This window comes from Oryzias melastigma, linkage group LG3, assembly GCF_002922805.2.
Source record: "Oryzias melastigma strain HK-1 linkage group LG3, ASM292280v2, whole genome shotgun sequence".
Classification (NCBI taxonomy): Eukaryota; Metazoa; Chordata; class Actinopteri; order Beloniformes; family Adrianichthyidae; genus Oryzias; species Oryzias melastigma.
In genome coordinates, this window is record NC_050514.1 from 24194165 (window position 1) to 24206278 (window position 12114).

General features: G+C 40.7%; 1 protein-coding gene across 7 annotated transcripts in view; it reads right to left on the reverse strand.

Annotated features, from left to right (window-relative positions):
* The window catches only part of myo5aa (myosin VAa), a 54360-nt gene that overhangs the window by 4319 nt on the left and 37927 nt on the right, over positions 1-12114 (reverse strand). For 2 of the 7 annotated variants that reach the window (XM_024295157.2, XM_024295163.2), the window contains 18 exons: positions 11678-11826; positions 11399-11512; positions 11157-11291; positions 10970-11026; positions 10671-10898; positions 8737-8745; positions 7873-7973; positions 5796-5876; positions 4271-4469; positions 3828-3893; positions 3372-3465; positions 3147-3296; positions 2912-3066; positions 2478-2567; positions 940-1090; positions 564-846; positions 315-489; positions 123-203 (listed from right to left, as the gene is read on the reverse strand). In XM_024295157.2, coding sequence (XP_024150925.1) covers positions 123-203; positions 315-489; positions 564-846; positions 940-1090; positions 2478-2567; positions 2912-3066; positions 3147-3296; positions 3372-3465; positions 3828-3893; positions 4271-4469; positions 5796-5876; positions 7873-7973; positions 8737-8745; positions 10671-10898; positions 10970-11026; positions 11157-11291; positions 11399-11512; positions 11678-11826 — 2318 coding nt within the window. The remainder of the gene's footprint in view (positions 1-122; positions 204-314; positions 490-563; positions 847-939; positions 1091-2477; positions 2568-2911; positions 3067-3146; positions 3297-3371; positions 3466-3827; positions 3894-4270; positions 4470-5795; positions 5877-7872; positions 7974-8736; positions 8746-10670; positions 10899-10969; positions 11027-11156; positions 11292-11398; positions 11513-11677; positions 11827-12114) is intronic. The other 5 variants (XM_024295158.2, XM_024295160.2, XM_024295159.2 and 2 more) reach the window with 5 other exon arrangements.

Genomic DNA, 12114 nt, shown 5'->3' on the forward strand with positions numbered 1-12114 from the left:
TTTTTTAAAAATATAACCCCAGTCAGTACAATAAATTTACCGGAAAACAGACATTTTATTGTGAAAGTTACAAAACTAAACAGTAGCTGACAGGCAGAGTGGATGTCAGAGAGCTGAATTACCTGTATGGTTCGAATGAAAGCAACAGATACTCTCTCCTCAAACTCATTTACTGGAGTGTAGAGGTTCAGGATCTTCACGATCTGTAGAAGTCGAAGCACAGAAGGTCAAAACAAACCTCTCTTATCAACTGCAGACTAGAGCAGAACGTCTGTTATTCTTTTATATCCGTATGGCATGAAGGGAGAGATGACCTGAGAGGTGGTGAGGGCGTGGCACATGGAGCAGATGGCGTCAGCATCCTCGTCCGTCTTCTTCTTCACCTGCAGCAGCTGAGCGGCCTGGATCAGAGGCTCCAGCGTCTCTTTGGCTCCACAGTTCATCAGACCTTTGTCTCTGAGCCACTCCTCCAGCTGGCTCACATTGTACCTTCACACGTGTGTTTTATTTTTTAATACTTTAACGATAAACTAACGTTTTTCAGCTCCAGCGGCATCTCCTACCTGATCTGCATGCCTTTGCTCCAGGAGCACATGTCTTTGCGCAGTAGCAGGTTGTTGAGGGTGACGGCTCCGATGATGTAGAACTCCTGCTTCACCACCTGCTTGATGAGCTCGGGGTCGGTGCCGTGCTGGCACATGGTGGAGTGGAAGGCGCTCAGCTGCCTCAGGATGGACTCCAGCGTGTACGTGCCCTCGTCAGCGATGCTGGACGTGCGCTTTCGGAGACCTGTGGGCTTCACGCCCGACACCCCCTGGATGGTTTCGTGCTCCAACATGCCAGACACTGCAGAAAACACACACCGATTCAATCAAGCTGATGTCTGCAGAAACAGAGGTCAAGGGTTTCATCAGAATCCACACACAGACATGAGCACACCTATCATGGGCTGCAGGATGTTTTCCATGCACTTGACCAGCTGCTGGTAGATCTGGATGGCCAGGTCACTGATGACCTGTCTGTACTCTGCCAGGTCAAAGTTGGTCAGACAGTGTTCGTTCTGCCTGGATGAGTTGTGCTTCGCAAAGGCCTGAGTCAGAAAAACAACAGAAAGGGCTGTGGTTACATGATAAGAGCATTTTTCATGAAATAAATATTTGACAGAAATGCCTGTTTATAGCAAAGATTTTTTCAGTTTACCGTCCGGTGATACGCCCTCTTCGTACCTCATTAATTTATGATAACGAACACCTCGTCTGGCTTTATTCCTTACATAATAAATATATAACATAATAGCTGTGGTGTTGTGGGCGTGTTTATGTTAGTCCTGTCAAGAATTAAACTATATAACCAAAAGTATTGGTTCACCCATCCGAATGATCAGAATCAGTTGTTCTAATCACTTGTTCTGGTCACAGGTGTATAAAATCAAGCACTCAGGCATGCAGACTGTTTTTACAAACATCTGTGAAGAATGTTTTGCTCTCAGGAGCTCAGTGAATTCCATTGTGGAACTGTCATAGGATTCCACCTGTCCAACAAATCCACTGGAGAAATGTCCTGAATATTCCACAGTCAACTGTCAGCTCTATCAGAACTGAATGGAAGAGTTTGAAACAACAGCAACTCTGCCACCAAGTGGTCGACCTCGTAAACTGACGGAGAGGTGTTAGCGGATGCTGAAGTTCAAAGAGGTCGCCCACTTTCTGCACGGTTATTTGCTACAGAGCTCCAACCTTCATGTGACCTTCAGATTAGCCCAAGTACAGTACGCAGAGAGCTTCATGAAATGAGTTTCCATGACCAAGCAGCTGCATTCAAGATATGCATCAAAAATATCTATAAACACACTTCTTAACCTTGTGGTTCCCAGAAGAATTGAAGCTGTAATAGCTGCAAAAGGTGAACCCACATCATACTGAACTCTAGGGGTTATGAATGGGATGACTATTCAGTTCCTATGTGAGTAAAGGCAGGTGAAGTGAGCCAATACTTTTGCTAATTTAGTGTCGCACATTAACGATGTCACAGCAGCTACACAGTGGATGCCGCGTACACAGCGGTGCACAGACACCAAGACGTGCACTGGGAGTGATGTAAGTGGCGTTTTCAGCCAAATTCAAATAAAATGTTCATGCAAGTAGACCAGTAAAACTTCACTTTTTATATTTGAGAACACATCAACAGTTAGATTGAAAATGAGATTAATGCAATTTAAAGAAATATAACGTGCTAATTTGTCTGTCATTATAATTAATCGCAATTAACACAATAATTTTACACCCCTAAGTAAATAGATTTTTGTTGCCTAAAATGTGCCTTTTTCCTTTTTCTGTTTTCAAAATCTGTACGAACTTTTCAGTTTCCCAGTGAAGATTATTATTCTGGATTGTTTTATGAACGTGTATATAGTGGGACAATAATCCAATCTTTGATGGACGAGTTTGAAATAGAGTAGATGTCTGCTGGTGAGTCACCTCATCTCCGCTGTATTGTTTCAGACAGTGCAGGAAGCGGCAGGTGTTGGACAGCCAGAAAGACACGGTCTCAAAGTCATCTCCTCGTTTCTATGGAGGGAAGAGGAAAACAATATTAAACAGGAAGGTGTCTCTTCAATCTCATTGACTAAACACACCTGATCCAGGTGAGAAGTGAAGGGAAATCTGGAAAACAGATCTCAAAAACCTCGCTCATATGAAGCCTTTGCGTGAATTCTGTCTGCATTAGCTTTCAGGTGTTCTCACTGTTCCAAAGCTTTGCAGACATCTTGGGTGTATTTTAGGTTTCAAAAGGACTAAGATACTTTGAAAGTCTAAAACATGTGCGCAAACATTTTATATGAGCGCTCAGACAACTGAAGCACTTTGTGTTTTTGGTCTGTCAGGACTTCCATCAGATATCGCAGGTTTACCTTCAAGATCTTCTTAATGCTGTTGATTGTTGACGTGAGCAGCGTGCGGACCTTCTGGTCATCGTTCAGATAGTCTGCGTGTCGCAGACACATGAACAGAATGTAAGCCGGCAGACCTGGGATCAGGTTCACGGCTACACCGCGAGGCTTCAGCTCTGGAGACAAAAAAGGAGGAATATTTCTTGTAGACTTGAACAAATTCCTACAATATATGTAGAGGGGAACCTCCGCTAACCCAGGATCAGATTCTTGACCAGCTTCATCTCATCCTCTTTCTTGTACTCAAGCATTCCTTGGAAGTCTTTCTCCCTGCGGGGGATGTTGACAGGGTGGATGGGCTCGTCTACCATCTGGCCTGGAGATGTCTGCCCCTCCATCTGTACCGCTGGGAGACAAACTTCAGTCAGTCCCTTATGTCGTTGACAAAATTCATTCTTTGGGCTTCAGGAAACACTCTTACCTCCCATTTCTCCAATCCTCTTGGAGTAAACCTTCAGCTGCTTCTTGAGCTTGCGGATGGTTCTGTCCTGCTTCTCCAGCTGCTCCATAAGGTCCTAAAGAAAAACAAAGTCAATGTGAAGCTTTTTAAACTTGGATACTTTACATTGTTGCCCTCTAGTGGTGAAAAAGAGCAAAGCAAGACTAGTGCAGATATTGAAAGTAGGACATCCTAAAAAGTGTCAGAAGGAGAAGCGGTCTTCAATGCTTTCAGATTTGAAAAGCAGAGGGAGGGGAGTTTTAGTCTGTGTTAATGCAACGGTGTTGATCCCAGCACAAGAAATCCTGTGAGACCCGTGAGCTGTTAGAACAAGGACGAAGCTGCTGCTTGGGTGAGGAGTTAGAACAAAAATCTGTGATGCTTCACGCAGGACACACATTCCTCACACTCAAGCGCACACACTCCAACTCTACATACAACCATCCGCCGTAAAATGATGACTCGAGCCTCTTGGGATGCTGTGGGGTCGTCTGCCATGAGCTCCTGTCAGGTGACACCATCCACACATGGTGAGTGAGCGGGAAACAGCTCGTTTGTGATGAATAATGAATGAGGAGCAAACATCAAACATCTCTATGGATGAAATCCAAACATCTAAGACAAGGGGGTCCAAATGCAGGCCTTTAGAGCCAGTGTCCTACAGTTTAACCAACCAACCTGCCACTGAAGCTCCTTATTGGCTAAACACACCTGATGCAGGTAATCAACAGCAGATAAGACAGTTTCTGGAAAACCAGCAGGAGGCCTGGATTTAGACTCCCCAGTCTATGGTTTTATCTGGCTGTTCAGCTCTGAGAGGTTAGTCCTTATGCTCCTCCCCCTGCATTTATCTGTGAGTGACCATGTGTTTTGCAGCGTACCAGGTTCTCGTTGGTGAGCCGGGTGATCTCATGCTGCAAACTGGCTTCGATTCGGGCCTCTGGAGGCAGCTGGAGGTTCTGAGCCAGCAGCTGCTGCTGCCGGTTGTTTTCCTCCTTGACGTTCTGCAGTTCGCCGCGCAGCGACTCCACCTCGTTGTCGTACGTTCTCCGCTGACTCTGCAGCTGGTGCTCCAGCAACCTGAAGAGGGGACAAAGAGAGTTCAAGTCTGAAGCAGAAACACCGATGGTGTCTCTTAGTGAGGAGAAGCTGCATTTTGAAGAAAGTGTGACGGTGCAGAAAGCAGACATGCTCTTCAGAAACAACCAGCCGTTTTGAAAGACTCTTTCTGCAGTCATTTTTATGGAACTTCTCAGCTTGATTTCTCTGCTTGAACCGAGTCAAATCATTAAATCAGTTGTGAGAGGTCAGAGCAGGTTAATCAACATGCATCATCATTTCTACTCTATAGTAGCAGAAAAGACACTCCAAAACTTTTTTTTTTTACTAATGTACTTGATAATTGTCCAATACAAGATGCAGTAAATTCATGCTGCAAATCTGAAATTCTGTTTTCTGTTAGAATAAATGTAAACATTTCCAATATATGTAGGAAAAATCTAACTTTTCTTGAGTTTTAAACATTAAACACGTGAAAAAAGTGACTTTTATGATCAAGTAAAATTATTTTTAGAGTAGAAATTTACTGAAAAAAAAAGGAATGAGTAAAAGTTGGCAGTAACACTCTGTCATATATGGAGCCCATATAAGTTGCCCAGTCAAGTGACAGAACTTTACCCTAAAAAGTGCAAAACTACAATGTGCCATATTTTCCAGAGTATAAGTTGCATTTATTTTTATAAGTAAGCCAGGGGTTCTTCTACTCTGGAAAATACAGGAGCTTTGGATTCTTTTCCTTTCCTGATCAACGCAAATGAAATAACTTCATGTTTTTGCTCTCCAACTACAGTTGCACAGAAATGTGAGTGCAAAGCAAACATCATGTAAATACATTTCCATAGCAGCACCAGATCCACCCTGTTCTGCTGTAAATTCTTGAATGTGGATCTACATTTTTTCTCATTTTAAAATTAAAAGGACATAAAAATATTAGTTGATAAGCGTCTCCTCAGCCTGATCTATCCTTACAAGAACATTAGACACAGAAATATAATTAAAAAAAAAGCTTCAAAGAAGTCTCTCATCGAATATGTAGCTATGAAAAAATCCCTGCACTGGTTATTCTAGGGGTTAGTAACACATGGGGAAAGAAAAAAGACCAAACAAAATATGAAAAAAAATATATAAATAAGGTCAAAAATATTAGTTATATTAATGGAATCAAAGTATAAAAGAGCGACAGAGAAGGGGTGTCACTGAATTCCCACAAGTGTTGTGTCAAACCAAACACAAACAGCAGCCTGAGAGAAAAGTCAGAAAGGTAAAAAGTGGAGAAGAAAAGCAGCAGAACCCCATCCTCTCCCGTGAACACTCCAACATGCTCTGAAAGCCCTGAGTGTCTGAAACCTGATGGTCTCCTTTAAGCCCTGATTAACCAGCCACAGCTCCCCGTCCTCATTCAGCTTATGCAAGTCTGGAGCAGCAGATCTGGCCGACAAACAACACAAAGAAACACGAACCACAATGAAAACGAGGAGAAATGAGGAGTGATGGGGAGTCAGGTGTGCAGGAATGAACAATGACTTCTTCATGGAGCGCATTAGTATTTAATTATTAGCCTTCCATTCCTTCTTTGATAAAGAAGATTACAAAATAATTTGGCCCATGCATGTCAGCAGTGCAATAGTGCGTGCAATGCAAATGAATACATGCAGAAATGCAAAGTTTCCACCTTCAGGGAAACTTATGCAACAGAGTTTGTTTACTGGAAAGAGCCACAACATTAAAACCGAGGTCCTCTCACACAAATATGTTAATTATTTTGCTCTAAATTGACATGAATGCTAAGATTTTAGGTAAAAAAAAAACATTAAGGATTTTACTGCAGCAGCCACATTAAAAAAATCCAAAAGAAGGACCAAAAAAGGTTAAACTGATTGAATAAATTTAGATTAAGAGGCAGAAAAAAGGGTCAAAGGTTTTTAAAATGTGACCACACAGGTAAAAACCTCGTGGGTACTCATATACTCATGCTGGTTTGGTCAGTGTGTGTTTATGTCAGAAAATGGAAACTCTGGATTATTTACAACTATAAATATATGAAGAAAGTAGAGTTTTGTGATCACAAATTAAATTAATAAATAAAAAGTCCTATTAAAGTGTTAAAAAATGACTTGATTTGACTTTTTAAATAAAAAATGATTCAAGACTTAAAAAAAACATTGAAGAGAAAATTATTTTAAAAAGTTTTAACAGCTATCTAGTTATTATGCAGAAAATTTATAATTTTTACAATTTGACGGCACAAGTCAAAATTGTGATTGCATAAAAAATATGTACATTTTCTGGAAAAGTAAATCTTTTCTTTTAAATTTTGATCTTGCAAAATTGCAAGATTTATATTTAAAGTTTTATATTAAAAAACAAACAAAACAAATGAACTACTTAAAGAGAAGTTCCATTTATCACTTAAGTGAGAAAAACAAGAGATATACAATAAAAAAGGTGGTGTAGAGCACTTTTTAAAATTCAGTGTAAATGTTTTAATGTTGGGGCTGATGATAAACTCATGTAAACACATCATTTGATGCCAATGAAATAACATGACTAGACTGGGATAAAAAATGGATTAAAAGTATATTATAGTTTTTCCCAAACTAAATGCTTATTAATATTTGTTACCGATGCATAAAATTAAAAAGGCTCCACAACAGCAGATCAACTGCAGTCGGAGCACAAGCTGCAGACCTTACAGGTTCATGTCCATGCTTTTCACAAAGCAGCTCTTCCAGTTTGTCAGCTGTTCACAGCATTCATGAGCATTTTTTTGATCTGTCAGAGCCACCTTAAAGGTTTGAGCTAAAGCCTTTTTCATACATGAAACTTTATCATAGTTTACAAGTGAAACATGTTTGGACTGCAAATGAGGAAATGCAGGTCAGGTTAATGTGGAGTGACCGTCACAGTCTGACAAAGCAGGGGGGGGGTATCACTCCAGTCAAAACCTGCAGCTTTCCTCATCTTACTGACAGCCTCCATGTGTGAAAGGGGCTCATTCATGCAGGTTTAGTTTGACCCATGCAGCTTCCAAAAGCTCTTTCTAAAGGAGCATTTTGGACTTCGGTAAATTCTGTCCAAGAGCCGATCCTTGTTTTCCAAGAAAAACTGAGTGGTTATGAGAGCTGGCTCATGCTGTTTGAGGTCAACATCTTCAGGAGTCTCACACCAGCTGACTGAGCCTCATTCATTCAGCATCAGTGTGGCCATGCTCGCTCTGTTCCAGGATGCATGGGCCACGACTCGTCGGTTACCTAAGCCTACTCAGGAGGTCACCCACATCCAGAGGCTGACACGTGAATCCAGGAGACCTGACACGACACACATACTGGTTTCTGACATTTACACGGGAACGACAAACAATCGAGGGCTGGAGTCAGAAAACAAAACCTGCAGAGGGGGAGAACATCTGGCTGATGGAACATACTTGTTGGTGTCTTTGAGGCTGATGTAAGCTTGCTTTATTTCACCCGCGTCTTTCAGTTTGGAGACGTCTTCGGTAAACACAGACGGCTCCGTCATGGTCTCCTAGAGGCGGTGAAGGAAAGGTAGAAGTTCACTAAGAGACAAAAAAACTGAAACAACATGCAGCTTCATTACAGCAGCTGATTGCTTGAAAGGAACTCTGATAAAGAATAAAGACATTTCTACTTGCTAACAAGCTTTAGCATGTTAATAAAAACCTTTTTTACTAGAAGACGAGCAAAGCCGCAGCTGTTTGATGAGTCAGCAGGACACTTAAAGACATCAGCTGAAGAAAGACGTTCATAATAAGGATGAGAGGTAAGAAAAACTAAAATCCTGCTATAAGAACAAAATATTTTTCATTTCTAGAGTAAAAAAAATCAAATGTATCTCTATATTTCACATAAGAACAAAATACCATTATAATATGTTTCTGAATTCCTAAAAATTACAAATTCCATTTGATCTGCACCTATAATCTTAAAATAAAAAATCTCTATTTCTCCCAATATTATTTTTTTCAGGAAATGTTATCTTTGTTTCGTTTATTCAGTCTAAACAGAATATTTAATGCATGAATTTCCTTTTGAAGAAATTATAAATCAACATGAACTGAAATTCATTTGAAATTTTGAACAAATATTCCTAAATATTCCTTTTATTGTGGAGGGTGTTAACAGGAAGTTTCTGTCTTGAGGGACATCATTTATTGACGCATTAAAAGTGAGCTAAATGCGGGTTTCTGTGCTTTATTGCATTAACTGACTCAAAAATGAACTAAAACGGGGAAGAAAAAAAAGGCAAGTTTGTAGTTTTTTGACTGTACCTTCTCATCCTGTGAGGAAGCGTGAATGGAAGAGAGACGGGGGACACAGGAGTTAGAGACACTGCTGGGGGGTGAGGTCTTTAGCAGCACACACTAAACAATGACATTCTTTAAAGACCCACTCCAATGAAAATCACGTTTTTGGTTTTGCAGAGAAATAGATCCATGCAAGTGTTTGTTTCTCTCGTCTGGCATCTGGTTCAAAACTGTACAGCTGGATAGTTACAATATTGCTCTCCATTTTTGTTGCACTGATAATGTTAGATTGGGGTTGTGAGGGGCTGTAAGCTAGCGGGAGAGCATGTAAACGAAGGGATGATGGGAAATGAGGAAGGCTTACACTGCAACAGTCCAGCCCACAACTCAGAAGTGACACAGTTTTTGATTTTGGCTAAAAACGGCAAAAACATAATTAAAAGACCACTAGTTATGCTTTTAAGATAGATCAAAATATGATTGGAGTGGGACTTTAATGGTGATTGTTTAGGAGCCGATTACATGATGCTTAGCATTGTTGGCATTTTAATAGACAAGAAATAGTTAGTACCATCAAAAAAAAGAGGGAAAAAACAGACAAGAATTAAGACCAAGCAATATTTTTGAAAGTTTTTACTAGTTTCTGATGGCTTGATAACAAAAAAGCTGCAGGTGAAACTGTCTAAATGCTAGAATGTGGATGAAATGAAGCAGATTACCATTCATCTACAGTTTGAATCACTAGAAAAATCACCAGTAATTTCTTTCACTTGGTCAGTGGAGAATTGAGTGTTTCTTTTACACAGAGGGCAAACTCCAATCAAGCCAAAGTCTGTGATGCAGTAACCATTTGGAATTATATTGGAAAACTAGGATACAAATCAGTAAAGTCAAATGATTATTTTGTAAAAGATAATAGTGATAGTCATGTATGTGGATGTAGCTGTATAAGAGTTTAATTCTTCTTCTGTTTTTCCAAACTTAGAGTTTGGTTAGATGAAAACTTGTCTTGGAAACCTCATGTATGTTTGAAGAAGGTCTCTAGGTCTGCATTTGCTATGATTTGAGTAAAGGATTCTCATTGGCCTCTGACGTCATCTCGCATCCCAGAGTGGGAGTGATTCCTGGTGGATCATCTGTGCTCCTGTTCTTGGCCTTGGACTGCACCTCTGGCTCATCTTGGCTGTGGAGCTCGCCCCCACCTGTCAGTCCCATCTGGCTGAACTCTATTCAAATGTGTAGTTGTACAATTGGATAAGCTAATTGTGCTCTAATAGTCCTGGTAAATCGCCTGTCCGTCCGGGGAGAGAATCCCTCCTTCATGTAGGCATCTCTAAGGTTTCCTCTTTTTTCCTGAATCAGGTTTTTCAGGAGTTTTTTCTTACCAGGAAGGAGGGTCTAAGGACGGGGTTAACCAGTTTTATTTAGTCTGTTTGGTTTTTAGTTATTGTTTATATTTTAAGACTGACCTTCTGCTTCTGTAAAATTACCGGCATGAAGCCCAATGAGGCAATTCTTTGGTGATACTGGGCTAAATACATAAAATTGAACTGACTTGGTATAACAAAATGAGAATGTTATTGACTTACTGGTATTCTTGACAGGATGCCCTAAATGTGTGTACAAATATTTTCTAATGTTAAAAAATAAGCAGAATGGAAAAAAAATATGCTTTTTTAAATTTGTCTTAAAAGCTAAAAAAAAGTAGTTTTAGTATTTCTATAATGTATAATGTTAGAATATTGACCATGTAATATTTTGTTTACTATTAAAATTGACTAAAAATGTTCTGTCTCATTATGGTTTACAATTGTGCTGAATCCATTTGTGTATTTTTTGCAGTTTGTGTGTTTGGAAGCTGTGTTGGAAGCATATTGTATCATTTTCTCCCCTCAAGCTCATCACCCTGGATTTTTGCTTGGAAGAAGAAGAACCTGGATGTGAAGTTTGGACTCTACCTTGTGGTGCATGGCTTCTTTCTGGCTGACCAGCTGGGATCTCAGGATCAGCACCTCCTCTTTGCGGACCTCCAGTTCCTCACAGGAGGCGTTCAGCTGGTCCAGGAGCACCTTGTAAGCCGGAGAACCCGGCGCCCCGGCACCTGTGGCTGCATCACCCAGCAGGCTTTTCCTCATCTCTGCCAAGTCATGCTTCAGCTTCTTGTTTTCAGACTCCAGCTCCTGACGCTGCAAGGTGACAAAGTTCAGCATCACAGTAAAACTCTACCACCCAGACCGTCGGCGGAGGATTCCTTTACCTTCAGAGACTCGTACTCCAGTTCAGCTCCACGGGCCTTTTTAAACTCGGCATCATCCTGGAGCAGAATTAAAAACACACTAATGAGGACACCACTCTTAAATACTGTAAAATGCCTTAAGCTTTCTAAAATGTTTTTAATTATGTTTCATATTTCTATCAGAAAAATGAGAGGAAAGTTCCGGTACCCTGGCTCTGGCCCGCTGGAACTGATCTTCTTTGTTTTCCAGCTCATTGCGCAGCGACTGCTTTTCTTGCTCCAGCTCTGTAACGCGTTTCTGAAGCTTGAGGGTCAAAGACGTGTCCATTCCTCGGGTGACATCCTGTGTGACGAAGAAATGGAAGAAAAAAAATGACACTTTGTCCAAACCTTAACGGCAGTTTTATATAAAAATGATATGAAAGGTTTCTCTCATTTGGTGTGCCTTACTTCGCGGGCACGGGAGCCTTCTTCTAAATCGGTGTATTCTGAGTTGTACGTGTACTCGGACTCGTTGCTGCTGTGGGTGGAGTCGGTTCTCCTGTGACCAGGCTTGGACACGTTCTGCAGAAAGAAGAAGACAGAAGTCATTCAATTCTACAACGGAGAAAAGACTACAGAGAAATAAAGTGCCACACTTTGTTGCTGCAACAGTCTGTTAAGAATCGGACCTTCAGTTCTCTACTCAGACCCTCAATAAAGCAAATGTTATGTTTAAGTTGTCGTTACCGAAGACAGAGCCATCTCCTCTTTCAGGTCGTCGTACTTCTCCTCGAGGCGAAGGTGTTCTGTGAGCAGGTTCTGGTAACGAGAGCGCTCCTCGTTCAGATCCGTTTCCAGCTGCTGAGTCTCCAGGACAATCGCACGAGCCATTTTCTCTGTGCACATTTCAGAGGAGGAATCGTTACAAAAAAATAAAAAAACATGGGTAACGCTTTATAATAAGATTGCTTCATTAACTACTTGTCACATAGTAATCATTAGTAATGTGGTATTAAGCTACATAAATACACTGATTAGCATTTGCAGGCTTTTACAAATGACTTACAAGTTTAAATAAACTGCTCATGAAGACATTTATTAGTTTGATTGCAGTATGCAATCAAACTATTGTTCTTCTTTTTTATTATTAGTTTGATTGCAGCATGCAATCAAACTATTGTTCT